Source organism: Macaca mulatta, chromosome 1, assembly GCF_049350105.2.
Source record: "Macaca mulatta isolate MMU2019108-1 chromosome 1, T2T-MMU8v2.0, whole genome shotgun sequence".
Lineage (NCBI taxonomy): Eukaryota > Metazoa > Chordata > Mammalia > Primates > Cercopithecidae > Macaca > Macaca mulatta.
In genome coordinates this window covers 211,716,083-211,735,270 of record NC_133406.1, presented here as the reverse complement: position 1 = coordinate 211,735,270, position 19,188 = coordinate 211,716,083, and the positions used below count along the sequence as shown (strand labels likewise).

General features: G+C 42.0%; 1 protein-coding gene across 6 annotated transcripts in view; it reads right to left on the bottom strand.

Annotated features, from left to right (window-relative positions):
* The window catches only part of SRSF4 (serine and arginine rich splicing factor 4), a 38,257-nt gene that overhangs the window by 4,454 nt on the left and 14,615 nt on the right, over nucleotides 1-19,188 (bottom strand). For 3 of the 6 annotated variants that reach the window (XM_077995751.1, XM_077995737.1, NM_001260878.1), the window contains 3 exon segments: nucleotides 7,469-7,611; nucleotides 6,466-6,578; nucleotides 2,111-2,325 (listed from right to left, as the gene is read on the bottom strand). In XM_077995751.1, the coding sequence (XP_077851877.1) occupies nucleotides 2,111-2,325; nucleotides 6,466-6,578; nucleotides 7,469-7,611 (471 nt within the window). 6 annotated transcript variants of the gene reach the window in all.

Below are 19,188 nucleotides of genomic sequence, written 5' to 3'. Positions count from 1 at the left end.
AAACTACTGAAGCTGGAGGAGTGGGAGATGCCATTCAGAGTTCTCCAATGTGGCCGGGCACGGTGGCTCACGCCTGTAATCCCAGCACTTTGGGAGGCCAAGGTGGGCGGATCACGAGGTCAGGAGATCAAGACCATCCTGGCTAACACGATGAAACCCCGTCTCTACTAAAAACACCAAAAATTAGCTGGGCATAGTGGCGGGCGCCTGTAGTCCCAGCTCCTCAGGAGGCTGAGACAGGAGAATGGCGTGAATCCAGGAGGCGGAGTTTGCAGTGAGCCGAGATCGCGCCACTGCACTCCAGACTGGGTGATAGAGCGAGACTCCGTCTCAAAAAAAACAAAAAAACAAAAAAACACAGAGTTCTCCAATGCTTCATATATAAATTTCAAATTTTCCATAATAAAAAGTCAAAAGAACTAAACAACAAAACCTGAAAAGTCTCCAATGACTTCCCACTACTCTTCCATTCTTGCTCTGGCCTAATGGTCAGTATATTTGGTCCTTCTCTGCCTTATCTCAAGCCACTCTTCCCATTACCTCTCTATATTAGCTTCTCTACTCTGGAAAACTTTCTCCTGCCCCCAGGCTTTCAGAAACACCCTTTTCTCTGCTAGATAGAAAGGCATTTTCTCGCCGGGCGCAGTGCCTCAAGCCTGTAATTCCAACACTTTGGGAGGCCGAGGTGGGTGGATCACCTGAGGTCAGGAGTTCGAGACCAGCCTGCCCAACATGGTGAAACCCTGTCTCTACTAAAATTACAAAAATTAGCCAGGCCTGGTGGCGTGCACCTGTGATCCCAGCTACTCAGGAGGCTGACGCAGGAGAATCGCTTGAATCTGGGAGGTGGAAGTTGTAGTGAGCCAAGATTGTACCACTGTACTCCAGCCTGGGAGACAGAGTAAAAGAAACTCTGTCTCCAAAAAAAAAAAAAAAAAAAAAAAAAGGCATTTTCTTCTGCTCACCATCTCTGTCTTATCCATCAGGGCTCCATGTCCTTAGGGAAGCTGTTGCCAGCTCTTCAGACTAGTTGTGCTGTGTGCATTTCCTTGTCACAATGGCATGGTTTATTCAATACTCATCTTCTACACTAGACTGAGTTTCAGGGGAGCAAGGACCATATTTGTCTTTTTTTTTTTTTTTTTTGAGACGGAGTCTCTCTCTGTCGCCCAGGCTGGAGTGCAGTGGCATGATCTCTGTTCACTGCAACCCTTGCCTCCCGGATTCGGGTTTGAGCGATTCTCCTGCCTCAGCCTCCCTAGTAGCTGGGACCACAGGTGTGTGCCACCACCCTGCCTAATTATTTTTTTACTTTTGTATTTTTAGTAGAGATGGGGTTTCACCACGTTGGCCAGACTGGTCTTGAACTCCTGACCTCAGGTGATCCACTTGCCTCGGCCTCCCAAAGTGCTGGGATTACAGGCGTGAGCCACTGCGTCTGGCCATTTGTCTTCTTTATAATGCCTTTCCAATGCTTAGCCCAGTGCCTGGCCTGTTCAGGTGCTAAATAAGACAGTTTCCATGTGTGCCCTCAACCAAGGTAGTAGGATCTAGGGATCCCAAGAAGAAATGTGAAAGGAGACCTCTGATTTCCCTTTTTGTTTTTTTTTTTGAGATGGAGTTTCACTCTTGTTGCCCAGGCTGGAGTGCAATGGCACGATCTCGGCTCACCGCAACCTCTGCCTCCCAGGTTCAAGCAATTCTGCCTCAGCCTCCCAAGTAGCTGGGAATACAGGCATGCACCACCACGCCTGGCTAATTTTTTTGTATTTTTTAGTAGAGACGGGGTTTCTCCATGTTGAGGCTGGTCTCAAACTCCTGACATCAGGTGATCCACCCACCTTGGCCTCCCAAAGTGCTGGGATTACAGGCATGAGCCACCACACCCAGCAAGCCCTCTGATTCTGAGAGAAGGGACTTTACTTCTATTTGTACTCATGACCTAAGAGTTCAAGAGTTTTACAAATAAATGTTCAGTTCAAAATTCTAAGTTATTGAACCAAATGGAATCATGTTATTAAGAACTCAACAGGAAAATGTAAATAAATTATCTATGTGCTCAGTAATGAATTTATGGTGAGCTCCAATACACAAAAGACATCAACAGTACCTTGAATGACTCCGGCTTCTGGAGTAGGACCGGCGTCGTCTGGAACCTGGCTTGTCTTCAACTAATCTGATTTTTCTGCCATTGACTTCAGTTCCATCCAACTTCTCCAAAGCTCTTTTCATATCAGAATAAGATACAAATTCAATCACCCCTTCATTTTTGCGTCCCTTGTGAGCATCTGCATAAGTCACTTCTCCTGCCTGACGCATATAATCCTGAAGAAAAAAAAGCGTGACTATATTATGTTTTGCTAAAATATCGAATGCAATGATCTGAATGAACTTTTCTTAAGAAATGCCAGTGTTCCGCAGAATAAAGTTTATTCTTAAATATATTCATCTACCCACCAATCATGTACTGAGGTTCTTTAAAGCACCAGCCATATTAGGTAGGTGGGAGAGACAATAAATACACATTAAATTGTTCCTTTAAATAAAGTTTTGGGGCGAAGTGTCGTGGCTCATGCCTGTAATCCCAGCACTTTGCCAGGCTGAGGCAGGAGGATTGCTTGATTCCAGGAATTTGAGACCAGCCTTGGCAACACGGAAGACCCTATCTCTATAAAAATTTAAAAAATTAGTCAGGTGGGGTGGCACACGCCTGTAGTCCCAGCTACCCAGTAGGCTGAGGTGGAAGGATCATCTGAACCCAGGCAGGTTGAGGCTGCAGTGAGCTGTGATCGTGACACTGCACTACAGCCTGGGGTAAAGAGCAAGACACTGCCTCAAAACAAAAAAATAAGGACAGGCGCAGTGGCTCACACCTGTAATCCCAGCACTTTGGGAGGCCAAGGTGGGCAGATCCCTGAGGTCAGGAGTTCAAGACCAGCCTGACAACTTGGTGAAACCCTGTCTCTACTAAAAATACAAAAATGAACCAGGCGTGGTGGCAGGCGCTTGTAATCCCAGCTACTTGGGAGGCTGAGGCAGGAGAATCGCTTGAACCCAGGAGGTGAAAGTTGCAGTGAGCGAGATCATGCCACTGCACTCTAGCCCAGGTGACAGAGCAAGACTTCATCTCAAAAAATAAATAAGTAAAAAATAAAATTTATTTTTTAAACTACTAATATCCCCTAATTTGTTTTCTTTTTGTATTTCCTTGATAAATAGCTAACATACATTGTGCCAGAAACTATTCTAGGCTTTTTATATATACAATTCACTAAATTATCTCAATAACCTTGAGTAGAAATTAATATTAACTCCATTTTATAGTTGAGGAATATGAGGCATAAGACGTAAGTAACTTGCTAAGGGTCAAGTGGCAGAGCCAGGATTCTATCTAGGCTGGCCAGCTTGAGAGCTAGGAAATCTGCTCAATTATCTGTTACTCTCGTTTCCTGAGAATGGAACTCCCTGAAGGTACAGACGTGTAGAGCCAACCAAGGGTGGTAACTGTGGGGGACCAGCCTCAATACCACTCATAGGACATCCAAAGTCTGGTGGTGATGAAGGAATGAGAAGAGAGAGGTTAAGACTGCATAAAGAGTGGGGGCCAGGTGGTTAACTGCAAAATGAAGGCTGCAAAAGGCTCAGAGTTCTGGTCTCCACACTATTGAGTACAATCATTTAGATCTAAGAAGCCGACGTTTAGGGCAAAATGGTGAAAAGGCAGGCAGTGTGTCATATGCGTAATCTATAGCAGTGGTGGTTTAAATGAATCTCCTTTGTGCTGAAACAGCGTATCTTTAACTTATCAGAGTAGCTGGTGGGAGCGGGCTTAACTAGGAGGCTGCATGTTTGGCCACATTCCAATGCTTCGAAGGAGTGTCTTTCTCCTTGAACACAGTGTTTATGGATAAGAGAGCAAGTCTTGCTCAGAGCACGTGAACATAATGGCGATAAGGCTTTCCTCCTCCCACAAGAGGCCTCTTGTGGCTGTGCACAACTTATTGTCCCATATTTTTATGGCCAGTTTATACAGGCACCCCATAAGCCTTTCCCCCAACAGTAACTAGGCTCTGTTTTAACAAAAAAATTAAGAGGTTTTCTACAAACTTAATATTACATTTAGTGACACCACATGACGAGTTAGCATTCTACTGATGAAGACAGTAGCTTTCCAGTTTCTATCCATGATGTTCAATCCCTAACTCTCAGAATACTGGAGTCATTCCTTCAGCAAGCAGAATCGTGCTGGCAGACATTCAGTAAAGGTCTACTACGGTGCTGACAATAAGCACGATGCACCTGAAAAAACTGGGAGTTAAGAGTCCTGGTCCCAGCTCTTCTGCATCTGTTACTTGAAGGTTGCTGGGATTAAATTTTAAAAAGGGGGGGAAAAATAGAAGTGCTTTAAATTAAAACTGTACAAATGTAAAGGATTCCTAACTATTCTTTCCTGAACCTAAATACACTCACTCATTTTGCTAGAGATGACATGTTTAAATATGGCCAAAAAAAGGAAGAAGGGAGACAAAACAACACCCGTTTCATGCATCCTCCTAAGACCATTCAGATTATGATACTGCTCAGTAAGTTTTTCTTCCCTATTGAGATTAAAAACACTGTTGTCAATAAATGGGACTGGGTGTGGTAGCTCACGCCTGTAATCCCAGTACTTTGGGAGGCCAAGGCAGGTGGATCACTTGTGGTCAGGAGCTCAAGACCAGCCTGGCCAACAGGGCGAAACCTGGTCTCTACTAAAATACAAAAATTAGCTGGGCATGGTGGCATGTGCCTGTAATCCCAGTTACTCTGGAGGCTGAGGTAGGAGAACTACCTGAACCCCAGGCGGAGGTTGCAGTGAGCTGAGATGGCGCCACTGCACTTCAGCCTAGGTGAAAGGGTGAGACTCTGTCTAAAAAATAATAAAAAGCTGGAATGACTACACTGGATGGCCAACATTAGCAATGAATCTTAATTTTTGACACCAAAACTCTTTCAGGACAAATATTCCATCAAAAATCTTATGAAAGGGCTGGGCGCGGTGGCTCACGCCTGTAATCCCAGCACTTTGGGAGGCCGAGGCGGGCGGATCACAAGGTCAGGAGATCGAGACCACGGTGAAACCCCGTCTCTACTAAAAAAAAAAAAAAATACAAAAAATTAGCTGGGCGCGGTGGCGGGCGCCTGTAGTCCCAGCTACTCAGGAGGCTGAGGCAGGAGAATGGCGTGAACCCGGGAGGCGAAGCTTGCAGTGAGCCGAGATCGCGCCACTGCACTCCAGCCTGGGCGACAGAGCGAGACTCCGTCTCAAAAACAAAAAAAAAAAACAAAAAAAAACAAAAAAAAAAACCTTATGAAAGAACATGGGTCAGACTGTCAATTTCACCAGTAAGGATACACATTGAAGCTGATGTGAATTTGCGTGTTACAGCAAATGCTGCAGGAAACACTGGTGGTTTCAACCATTTTACTGACTGGTGAGTAGCTATACTGGCATCTTCCTGTAACTTTTTTTTTTTTTTTTTTTGAGACAGAGTCCTGCTCTATTGCCCAGGCTGCAGTGCAGTGGCATGATCTTGGCTCACTACAACCTCTACCTCCCAGGTTCAAGCAATTCTCCTGCCTCAGCCTCCCATGTAGCTGGGACTACAGGTGCCCAGCCCACCACCACGCCTGGCTAATTTTTCTATCTTTTTAAGTAGAGACGGGGTTTCAAACATTCTTTACAGAGGGAAATTTCATATAACACATTTGGGCCAAGTTTCTGTCATGTCAACAGTTGCAGAGGCTAAGGCTGGAGGATTACTTGAGGTCAGGAGTTGGAGACCAGTCTAGGTAACACAGTGACAACCAATCTCTGAGCCATGATCGTGCCTCTGCACTCCAGCCTGGGCAATAGAGTGAGACTCTGTCTCACAACAAAATCAGGCCGGGCGCGGTGGCTCACATCTGTAATCCCAGCACTTTGGCGGCCTGAGGCGGGTGGATCACAAGGTCAGGAGTTCAAGACCAGCCTGGCCAAGATGGTGAAACCTCGTCTCTACTAAAAATACAAAAAAATCAGCCGGACGTGGTGGCGGGTGCCAGTAATCCCAGCTACTCAGGAAGCTGAGATGGAGAACTGCTTGAACCCGGGAGACGGAGGTTGCAGTGAGCCGAGAAGGCGCCACTGCACTCTAGCCTGGGCAACACAGTGAGGCTCCGTCTCGAACAAAACAAACAAAAAACAAAACAAAACCAAACAAACTCACAGATGTCTCCTTAGAATGATGGTCCCACAATGTTCAGTAGAAGTATAATTCTGATATATTTTGTACTCATATGGAATCTTTAATTACTTCCAGCTCTGTGCAGGCTTTCACACATGTAACATTATATTTTGGGTATGCCTAGGCCTGCACAAATTTACCTGTTTCCCAACTTTAACTCCTGCCCAACCTTACCCCAAAAGGTTAATGGGGCCCAAACCTTTAGGTCTTGCCAGCTGCACCGACTTGACAAATTCTCCACAATAAGTCTGTACTCTGTGCGAGTAGGAGGGCCATATTTATCTCGGCCACTTCTTCTATAACCATATCCACCTTTGGAAGGTTCAAATAAATAAGATTATTTCAGTGGAGGAAAAGGAAAAAAAATGACACAGCACACACCCCCACTTAAATATATTATTTACCCCCACCCCAAACAATAGCACGTTTTAACTCTATTCCCATCCTTAATTCTAAAATAGATTTATAAAGAAGCAATCAGCTAAATATAAACATTTAATTTAAAAAGTTGTAAGTATACATATTCATTAATATTTATATTTAAGATTAACATGCATAAATTAAAAACGATTAACAATTTAACAATTTAGAAATAAGTAACCAAATTACTAATCAGTTACTGGTGTTACTCACAGTGATTAAAAATTTTGTGAATATTTTATATGGAAAAAAAAAAAGATTTTCAGGCACCTATTTCAGTTTAATCTCATCTGTGTCTAACCCTTGGGATCCTCACCACCCAGGTCTAATGGGGAAAGGTTGCGGTCGTCACATGGCTTCCTGTTTTTGGTCAGCCAAGGGCCACAATGGTTCAAAGAGCCACGCATGGAAAGGTAACCCAAGGTCAGCAAATGGAACAGGCAGTCATCTTAGCCTCAAAGGATTCTTTTAATTAAAACATTGAGGTCTTTGTTAAATCTATGTTAAACAATTGCATTACAGAGAAAAAAAAAACAACACAAACACACATCATTAAACATATTTATAAAGTATTACAAACAAGAAATTATCATTAATTTAATTAAAATTAAACATTATCAAAGGCTTATTTGTAATTCTACATTTTTTTAAAAAGACACATAATTTATAAAATAGCTTAAACATCAATACATTTAAATGCAATATCAATTAATTACTTTAAATAATTAGCATATGATAATAAAAGCACGTTACTGATACAAGTATGCCCTTTGAATGCTTACTGCGTCCAGAACCGTAACTGCCATCTCGCCGTGGGCCGCGGGCATGCTCAACAATTACTCGCTCACCACAAAGGTCTTTGCCGTTCAGTTCATAAACAGCATCATCTGCATCACGCAGATCATCAAACTCCACAAAACCGTATCTAGAAGAGAGCAAAGAAAATACTGGTTGGTACCATTTTGACATCCAGCTTCACTAACATTAAAGAGAAAGCAATGAGGGTCATGCTTAGCAAAGGTTAGGTGGATTTTGCAAACTAAGGATCAGCTTTGTCTTCTCTTTAGGTGAAATCACTTTGCTTTGTGCCAACAGGCACTGCAAAAGGTAGGGAGACTTCTCAAAGTAGACTCCTATCTTTCTAGGAGGAGGCTGGCTACATACGCAGGACACTTCTTATGTTTCCCAAGTAGTTGGTGGCAACTGCAAAGACAGGGATGCTTGGTATAAGAATCCAAAATATATAATGCTACAAGATATATAATGCTCTTTCAAACACCACATACAACTCATCTTTTTTAGCTTTAAAAGTGGTATCTTAGAGAACAATTAGATCTACATTCAGGCACTGTGTAATAACTGTTAAATCATGTGAAAGAAAAAAACTTTTTTTTAAGGTTCCTGTTACTCTACGTAAAACACATCTGTCACATGTGATTATCAGTGAAAAAAAAGACTGGAGCTATTTACTTCCCTGTGAGATTCCAAATTCATTTCCATGAAGTTTTAGAATAGGCTGGAATTCTATGAAATCTGTATACACCTCATGCAAACGTCTTTAAATGGTATTGCTGTATCTTTTCCAGCCAAGAGGTTTGGTGGCTTAACATATATCCAAAAGAACGCCCCATCCTATTAATGCCTATTAAAGAGTACAATTTATATAACTAAAGTGCAAAATTTGTAAGATACTTATAAGCAAGATTATACAAATGCCCTGTAAATTATGTTTTCAAGAAATACTTAGTTTGGTCTGACACAGCTGTGAAAAGTCCAGCTTTGTGACCACTGCCTATATTTAAAAACCAAAACCATCTTATTGATCATAACTAATCAGAAAGGAAAGTTACAAGCAATTTATTTAAACTCTAATAAGGCTGTATGTACCCGGGCACACACTGACTAATGTTCCTCTGCATTTAAACACACTGACACTACAAACAAGTTATAGGACTTGTCAGAGGATCACCCAGCCTGCTAACAAAAAATGATTCCACTTTACTTATTTATTTATTTAATTTTTTGACACGGAGTCTCACCGTTGCCCAGGCTGGAGCGCAGTGGCGCGATCTCGGCTCACTGCAACCTCCACTTCCTGGGTACAAGCGATTCTCCTGCCTCAGCCTCCCACTAGCTGGGATTACAGGCGCACGCCACCACGCCTGGCTAATTTTTGTATTTTTAGTAGAGACAGGGTTTTGTCACGTTGGCCAAGCTGGTCTCGAAACCTCAGGTGATTCGCCCACCTGGGCCTCCCAAAGTGCTAGGATTACAGGCGTGAGCCACTGCGCCCAGCCTCCAGTTTCTTTAGAATGTAATGCTGTACTCGGTAACATGTTAAATAAGTGAGAACTCAGAATTGCGAAATTTTTCCTTTACTATAGAGTTTCTTTCGTACAAGTCTCTCCAGGTGACAATGTGCTAGGTTACAATGTGTAGGTAACAACGTTGGAGGGTTCTTTATGTTGAAATGTCTGCCTGGCACTGAATGTCAACTCCATTAAAAAAATATAGTAAGGCCGGGCGCGGTGGCTCAAGCCTGTAATCCCAGCACTTTGGGAGGCCGAGACGGGCGGATCACAAGGTCAGGAGATCGAGACCATCCTGGCTAACATGGTGAAACCCCGTCTCTACTAAAAATACAAAAAAACTAGCCGGGCGAGGTGGCGGGCGCCTGTAGTCCCAGCTACTCGGGAGGCTGAGGCAGGAGAATGGCATAAACCCGGGAGGCGGAGCTTGCAGTGAGCTGAGATCCGGCCACTGCACTCCAGCCTGGGCGACAGAGCGAGACTCCGTCTCAAAAAAAAAAAAAAAAAAAAAAAAAAATAGAGACACACCCAGTTATTTAACAGGAAGTGTCTTGCAGTAACACAATTCAGAAGCCACCTGGCTCAATTTATGGGCTGTGAAGTCTTTAAAATATAGTTTCACGCTTCCATAGGCTAGAATTGCTGAGCAGCTTAATAAGAAGGATTCTGAATATGCTGTTATCTTAGACAAGGCAAGTAAAGCCTCTCCAAATCACTGACTTACTATGTCCAAAAGTGCTTTAACGGTGACTAAAAATCTGTAATAGATAATATAATGTAGCTGCTTTTTCCTTTCTTAGATAGAATGGATCATTAGGAAAACTGTATTATTTTCAGACAAAATTTTTCTTTTAAGGCAAATAAAAAAAAACAACTCAACTAATCTAGATGGATTCAAAACAGTAACAATAACAAAAGTGCCCTCCTGAATTTAATTGTCAAGAGTGCTCTGTCCCAAGTCTGCTCTGTCCACAGCATCACTGCTTTTGGCAGCATGTGAGAGCCTGACGCCATGCAGAGGGAGGAGGGACATTCGGCCTGGGCATGAAGGAATGGCCTCCACTCCCTTCGAGTCACACTCTGGCTCGGCACTGTTCAATGACCAGGACTGATCTAATGTGATCTTAGGACACCACAGAATCCTGAGGATTAAACAAACCACAGGAAAATCACCAACTGTTTTCCTCAAAATAGTTAAGGGTTACAACTACTGGGCAGAGCGGGCGGTCACAGAATGCAACATCCTTAAGCTCTGCAGGTCAACTGAAACAGAAAGCACAGTGGCCACTGATGGCAAGTGATGCTTCTGTCAGACCTGTGTGGTCATACATTCTCTCAGACTCAAAGATCACCCTGTTCCAAGGCTCATATGCAGAAATTATCCTGACCTTTCAGAGAAAGCAGTGACAATCTGCTCAGTGGAGGCAGGATAATTTAAAAATAAAAATTTATGTTAAGACAGATGAATCTTTCTTTGCAAGCTGATAATGAAGCAAGGCATATCTTGCCAATACAACTTCCTCGAATTACAGGGACAATTGGTAATGTTACAGAAAAATTCCTACAAGCCTTCCCCAGTATTTACTTCTAAAAAGTTCCAACAAGTGGGTCACTTGGTAAGCCTGTTTTGGGGGTATCCAAAACATTTATTAAATTAGCTGACTTGAGATTAAATTTATTTTACAGAAAAATTTTGGCTACTATTCTGTGAAAAAAATCTATTTGAAACATATCAAAGTTCAGTTCAAGGATCAAATCAGGCACTTGACTGTCACTTCTCTCTGCTGAGTGGGTTTGGAAGATTAAAACAAACATCTTTCCACACAACAAACCATACCTAATAGGGACTCTTGTTCTGAGAATAAAGCAAAGAGCAGATTTCTACTAAATCTGCTTTACTTGAAGAATGACTTAATTTCATTCAATAAATAGAGTGAATAAGATAGAAATAAATTAAGACAGGAAGACTAGATAATAAAATGTTACCTAACTCTGACTAAACAATCTCTCTATATTAAGCAATGGTATCATAGCTAATATTCATAGCACCCCTTCAGCTAGGTACTATTATTTCTGTTTTACACATGAAAAAAACCGAGGCACAGAGTATTAAATAACTTGCATTAAAAAAACCCCGCCAAGCTGGCATTCAAACCCGTGGTTTGACACCAGGGCTGAAACTCCCTAACTATTAAGACTGAAGCAGCAAGAACTGGCCTGGGTTCTAGTCTTGGTTCTGCAATAAACTTTGAACAGCAAATTTATTTTTTATTTTATTTTTTTTTTTTTGAGACAGAGTCTCGCTCTGTCGCCCAGGCTGGAGTGCAGTGGCGCAATCTCGGCTCACTGCAAGCTCCGCCTCCCGGGTTCACGCCATTCTCCTGCCTCAGCCTCCTGAGTAGCTGGGACTACAGGCGCCCGCCACCACGCCCGGCTAATTTTTTGTATTTTTAGTAGAAACGGGGTTTCACCGTGGTCTCGATCTCCTGACCTTGTGATCCGCCCGCCTCGGCCTCCCAAAGTGCTGGGATTACAGGCGTGAGCCACCGCGCCCGGCCTGAACAGCAAATTTAAATCATTTTATTTCTTTGGGGTCTTAGTTTATTCATGAAATGAGGGAGTTACTGCATATCTCCAAGGCTATAACTAACATCAAAAGCATGACAGATTAAGTGTTAAAATTAGTGCTCCTTTGGTTTAACAATGGAGATGGGGTTGTCCAGGCTGGACTTGAACTCCTGGGATCAAGGGATCCTGCGGCTTCAGCCTCCCAAGTAGCTGGGATTATAGGCACATGCCACTGTGCTGGGCTTCAAAAATGGAAAATTTAAACTCTAAAATTTGACATGCCTGGACTAGGATGGTACCACCAGACACCAACAGGTGGAAAGGGATAAATTTTTATTGTCTAAAATACCTTTTATTTATAGGTCCCAATTTTAGCTTAAACACTTCAACTGTTCCTGAATTAATTAGTGCCTTTGACAAAGTAAAGCTCTTCCTGGTAACTAACACTACAGCCTTTTAAAGCCAAGCTTAACACTCCCTTTGTGCTTTGCAGCAAGTAATGTGAAACAAATCTGTCTCAAAAAGCAATCTCCTTTTGAATCCTTTGTCAGAGTAAAAAGGAATATAAAATACATACATGCATGTATACACACTATTATATGTATGCATGTGTGTACATATATGTACATACATCTTTGGTGTGACTTGTGAGTAAGCCTCACAAAACAACCCAAGAGATAAATTTCTCTAATTCTAACAGCAGAAATCCTTCCTCTTCTGCTCTATTAAAAAAGAACATCTTTCAATAATTCATAGGATGCAGGAATTCAGAAGAATCTAAGACAAATGTAAAAACCCCTCCACAGCAGGGATTGACAGAAACACAAAGAGCCCTGCAATACACTTTCAATCTTCCTCCCCTATGCATATGAAAGAATAAAAAGCATGACGTCACTATTCAATATACAACACCCTTCAAGTAAGAAAAGAAACTCCTTTCTTCAATGTTTCTATGCAACAGGTTGAGTATTCTGAATCCGAAAATCCAAAATCTGAAATGCTCTAAAATCCGAAACTTTCTGAGCAGCAAGATGCTCAGATTGGCTCACCAGAACATTTTGGATTTTCAGTTTAGGAATGCTCAACCATTAAGTACAATACAAACATTCCCAAATCCAAAAAAAAATCTGAAATCCAAAATTCATCTGATCCCAAGCACTGTGTTGTCTTTACCAAAACTATTTTCCTCTGGTCACATTCTATCCTGACAAACCTAGTCAAAAGAATGAGGGGAAGTTACTGTCATTTTCCCTCTAAAAAAGGCAGGCAGCATAATTTTTACCAAGTATGGACAGGTATCTGGATACCACAAACAAAAGCCACACTGAATTATATGGGCTGCTCTAAACTTTAGTCCATTCTTATCCCATTGCCAATGCACTCATCTTCCTCATTGAACAGCTGATGTACTGCTCAGGTTATCAATCAGAATTCTGAAAAGGCAGAACTGGAATGACGTATTTTTAAAACTAAGGTACTCTAAGACTTCAACTTTAGAAATGTTAACCACACTTCTTCAGGCAAGAATTATCATCTGAGTTTGTATCCTTGCTAATATGCTTTCTCTGATCCTATACCAATGGTCCCAAACACCATCAATTCTGCCCTTTGCTGTCATGTTCTACTGAAGAGGATTTATCTCAACCCTTTTCAGAACAGCTTAGGGTTACTTCTGTCTTCCAAACATCTTCACTGAACAGGGAGACAAAGTCCTGTCTGCAATCTGATGCCCATGACTTGCTCTGGAAATAGGCTGAATGGCTAACTGGGCAAGGCATGACTAAGGGGGTGCTCAATACCAGAAACTGCTAGGGAGTGGGTATGAGGAGCAGGGGAAAGCAAGCCTCCATGCGTGTGACCGCGGTCACCCACCAACACTGCTTACCGAGGGGCATGCCTTGGATGGTCTCTCTATAAGAAAATATGCCCCTTTCCACGGTGGATCTCTGCTCACCTTTGTCCTAAAACTGTGCCACATGCTTTTCTTTGTATGTGGACATGACAGTCCTCAGCCAACCATCAGCAGGATGTGAGTTTTGTTTTCACAATGTGGTGAGCCATTCCCACATTCACTCATTTTCCTTGTAAGAACCGAACCTCTCCATGGCTGGTCAGGATTAGGGATGTTGCTGTAGCCAAGGAAAAATTTTCATCTGTTGAAGTTAACCCATGGGGTGGCTTGAACCCTCAATCTAGAGTCAGTAGCACTGTACTTTAAGGGTAAAGCCCTCAAATCTACCCTAAAAGAAATGGCATTCAGTGAACAGGAATCAAACAGCTTTCTTTCAAAGCACTCAGTGATGTCCTATGCTTCAGCCAACTTGGTCTTATGAGGTAAAAAGTCAGGACACACTGATAAGACAGTACTAAAAAATGGCAATTCTTGCTGTCTGCAAAAAGTGCTTGGCAAACTGTAGAAAGACACTTCTGCAACCAACTCTAGTGCTCAGAAGAGGACAACTCAGAGAAAAGCTTGTGAATGAGAACAGTGTAACTGCCCCGATTCCAAAGGTCTGCAACATTCCAGGGAACCAGCGTTCAGGCCCTCACAGAAGAATTAACCAATGTCACATTTACTGCTTAGGATCTGTGATTATGGTTGCAATTTGATTTTCCTGGCAACAGAGGGTTGTTTACAACCCACAACTAAAAGCTGCTACCACATGAAATGGGTTCCTGAGATCCTTTCCTTTCTTGAGACGGGAAGGAGGCTGCTCTGGGCATCGTGGCCTCTCTTTCTTTAGTCTCAGAGGAGGGAGGGCCATCAAGGCCACCTGGAGGAGGTGGATGACTTACCCGTGCTCACTGAGTGGCAGAGCTGGGGTGCGACTTCAGGGCTCACCATTACCCAGTCTGGGACTCTTTTCACGTCGGCAAACTGGCAGTTCCCGCACACCAAGGGCTCTCTGATTAGAGCTAGTGTGGATTCCTGGTCTGCAAACGTTGGCCACAGCTCAGTCTGCACTTGATCTTTCCCCACCTTCAAAGAAGAAAACCTACCTCATGATGTCTCTCTTCCAGATCCCTTGACCATCTAATTTGCTCCCAACACCTTTGTAATCACTTCTGACTATACCTTATTGGTTGGTTACCCACTGGGTCTACTGCCAAATTCTGCAGTTTTCTCATTTGCTGGGCCTTCAGGGCTGTCTCTACCATTTGGATTAATTTATATAATTCTAGGCTAGAGCTACTTTTACTTAGTCAACTTGCCTTTTGTATTGTATCAGGAAAAGTCTGCTGCTAAATCATTTTTTTGTTTAGAAGCCTATAATGACTCCTAAGTATCTTTATGTCACTCTCTAAACCCGGAACACCTTGACTATACAAGTTGAATTATACCAATCTTCTTCCATATGCTTGAGAATTACCTCTTTCATGAAGCCTCAGAAAACCTGCCTATTCCAATTATTTTAGGACTTTCTTTAGCTTTAGCACTTCTATTCAATTTTATGTTTTTTTGTTTCTGTTTTCTTTGAGAAGGAGTCTCGCTTTGTTGCCCAGGCTGGAGTGCAATGGTACGATCTCGGCTCACTGCAACCTCCGCCACCCGGGTTCAAGCAGTTCTCCTGCATCAGCCTCCTGAAGAGCTGGGATTACAGGCGCATGCCACCACACCCAGCTAATTCTTATATTTTTAGTAGAGACGGGGTTTCACCATGTTGGTCAGGCTTGTCTCGAACTCCTGACCTCGTGATCCGGCTGTCTCAGCCTTCCAAAGTGCTGGGATTACTGGAGTGAGCCACTGCACCCAGTCATGTTTCTGTAGCTTTTTAAGCCTTGTTTTTGTCTTTGTGCTTACCTTCTCTTTTGATTATGAGCTCTTCACTAAGAACAACAAAGGCTAGTATCTATTGGCTATTTATTTAGCACAGTGCCTGGAACAGTAAATAATTTATCCATAATATTTCATTCATTCATATATCAAACGTGAAGAATGTATTATTATTCTTCCCATTTTACAATGAGAAACTGAGGCTTGGAGAGGCTAAGCAACTTGCTCATTGTCAAGGAGCTCATGAGTGGAGGAGCTAGATTGGAACCCAGACCCATGACTCTAAAAACCCCAGCTCTAAACCACAAGGTTCTACTTCCTTTTTTCTTTTTTTAAACATAGTCTCACCTTGTCGCCCAGGCTGGAGCGCAGTGGTGCGATCTCCGCTCACTGCAACCTCTGACTCTGGGCTCAAGCAATTCTTGTACCTCAGCCTTCAAAGTGGCTGGGACTAGAGGTGTGCACCACCACGCCCGGCTAATTTTTGCATTTTTTTTTTTTTTTTTTTTAGGAGAGACAGGATTTCACCATGTTGCCCAGGGTGGTCTCGAACTCCTGAGCTCAGGCAATCCACCCGCCTTGGCCTCCCAAAGTGCTAGAATTACAGGCGTGAACCACCATGCCCAGCTTTCTACTGTATTTTAAAGGCAGAAGCTTCTCTCCCAGTCCTGTGTACAATCTTTTTTCATTCAACAAATGCTGATGCTTGACTTAATGATACTCTAACCTCAGATAAGTCAGGCTGTAGTAAAGGTTTTTGATATAATGGGATAAAGTCTCTAGAGAAAATAGAAATTGACCTTGGGGCAGGGTGAAGCACCTCTAAGCTGGGGGTATGTGACAACCAGGTTACTTTCACTCGTCTTTTGGTTCCCATTAGCCAGTGTCAGCCATCTGGTCCTTCCGAAAACATGTGTGGGTTCAGAACATAACAGACTAGAAGAATAGAGGAAAAATAAGATTATTCTGTGCAATCCCCATTCTGGAGGTCCCATATCAACCCCCAGAGTCTGTCTTTGGTTCTAAGGCTCATCAAAAATTAGACCAGCATAAAGAAGATGAAGACTTGGACCTAGACGTGGTGGATGTGAATGAATATTGGCAATATCATGTGTTTAGGAATGTATTTAATTAGTTTTGCAAGGAATGGTGACTCGAACCAAAAAATATAAGCGTGAATGGTAGGAGGGAAATGGGCCAGAAATCAAAGAATACTAGAAAGTTTACAGACTTTCAACTATACAAAGATTAAAGCAGCAACCAGAAAAGTACTATGCAGATGATAAACATCTAAGATGATGTGATTTAATTTTCATTAACTACAAACTATTATTAACATGCAGCCCACTACGCCTCTTCTTCAAATTTCTCTGTAATAACTACTCCTATTTTTCAAAATTTTACGATGTATAAAGCATTACGCTAAGTGCTTTACACACATTATATCCATTTAATTTTCACAACTCTGAGGTTTACTGTCATCTGACAGATCAAGAAACTAACTTAGAAGAGTTGATAACTTCCAAAGCTACCCCAAAGACCTGGGATTCTTCACATCCAGGTAACCTAAAACCTGCATTCTACCACCACGTTCTAACCGCCTCCTATACACCAATGAAAAGACGTGGTCCATAAAACCAGAGTTGGAGAAACACAAGCTCTTGCACAGAAAATGTTTCATCAAATTACGTGCTGTAGCGTGGAAGACAAATGCCCACAGGAATATAAGCATCTCATGAGAAAGAGTAAGTGGCAAGAAAACACCATTTCTGCATGTGATGTGTGCTAATATCAGTAAGTTGTGAACATTTATTCTCTACAAGTGGAACCAAACCCATATGCTATCAAAATTTTAATACTAGTCTAGGAAAATAGAAAAAGGTAACAAATCATTAAGAAACATATCTTGACAATGAGAACACAAATATATCACTAGGAAAATTAAACTCATGATCCTTTCTCATAAAGTAAACCAACTGCTGAAAAAAATTCTCTAATGATGAAATAACCAAACTCAAGCCCATGGTATTGAGTCCACATTGCAGGTAACAGCCCATCTCTAACAGAAAACATATTCACATAGTGGGTTGAGAAAAATAGAACAATCATTATCCTAAACACCAAACAGTAAAACTAAATCCTCCCAGAATGGGAGGTAGAGAGGAATCTGTATCAAAATTTAGTCTTACTCTGTAACTGCTCTATGAGTCTATTTGCCAACTTTGTTTTAGCTATCCAAAACTTTCAAAAATGAACTAAGTCAGCTAAGGTATCTCACTTTTACACTGCAAATAGTTTGTGGATCAAACTATCATTATCCCCTGCAATCATAACTGAACTTACTTTTTTGATATTTTAAAGTCAACACGGCTTTCCTGAAAGGGAGGGCAGATACAATCATCTGCATCCATTTCAATTTTCTGATACTTTTCAACACTAAGGGTAAATGAAATCCAAAGGTTTCAAAAGAGGGGAATCAACTATTCCCTGATGACGCACTAAAAGTTCATGGAGACTCAACCACATATTAAAAACGATTTGAAAAAACTCCAGAGATGAAAGTCACATTACCAATTTAGAATAAAACTCTTGGGATTTAATACAGAATTACCGTGTCTGTTATTCCTACTTAATGAAATAAAGGTTTACCCTCTGCAGACAGCACTACCTGATTCCACACAAAAGCTACAAACAAAACCAGTTCATACTTACCTCTTAAACAACACAATGAGCAGGCTGCCAGGTGTTAAAGCTTCATAAAGATGATGCCTCTTGGATCATCTTGGCTGTATGAGGCACCATGTCCCTCATAATCGTCCCTGGTCCCTGGGCTGGAGTCTGTTTCTTCATTTTCATTTTTGGTTTTAAAGATGCCACTCCCTATGCTTTTATTAATTAGTGGATGCTACTGACATTTTAATGAATTTTTCAAATTCTTTTAAAATGGATGAATCAATAGCTTCATTTCAATTACATGAAAACCTTTCCAAGTCAATGCTTCTGGTCTGTGGTTCCTGACTTCCTTGCCTGAGCCTCCTGCTCTGCCCTCTTCTTTCCTGAAGGCTGAATTCAAACCTCCCTCTTTCAGACTTCCTCTTCTCTCTAGGTCTTGGGGGTCTTTGTTCATGAAGGTCCCCTTTCTGGCATAAAAGCCTAAACCCATGGTTGGGGACCTGGGAGAAATAAAGTGCCTTTCAAGTGTTTCTTCAGGCATTATGTGCAGTTCAAAAATCTTTAGCCTGGGAGACTTTCATCTCAACACACACAAAAGTAAAACATTTCCTCAAACTATGGGCATACCAATTCAGAGCACAATCTAATCCCTCACCTTCAGGGTACTCCGAGACCAGATGACCCTAGGAATGACAATAGGGCAGAGAACATTTACTTGTACAAATCCTTCCTCAGCCAACCACGATAAAGCTGATACCACCTTACAGCTTTTCAAAGAGTAGCCTGAGGAGAAGAATCACTAACAGTCTCTAACTAAGGACAACATCATAAAAAATACCATCTGTCTCACTTTTGGCAGTAACTTGTCAGCTTGCTGGAAGCCTCTACAGAGACAAAAGGCTGAACAAGCCAGGAAACCTGAACTACCCTCTCACCCTCAGAGGCAAGTCCCCAAAGGACAGGACTAAAGGAAATAGCATGAGGGAAGCTTTGAATGCCAATGCCCACATATATCTAATATGTGAATTAAAAAAATCCTCTATTTCCAGAGTTGTCAATAACTCATTTTGTAACCTTGGGCCAGTCACCTTATCACCCCATGCCTCAGTTTCCCCATCAGTACAAACTATGGACAACACTCGTTTATAAAGTGCTTTGACATACTCAGTTGAAAAAT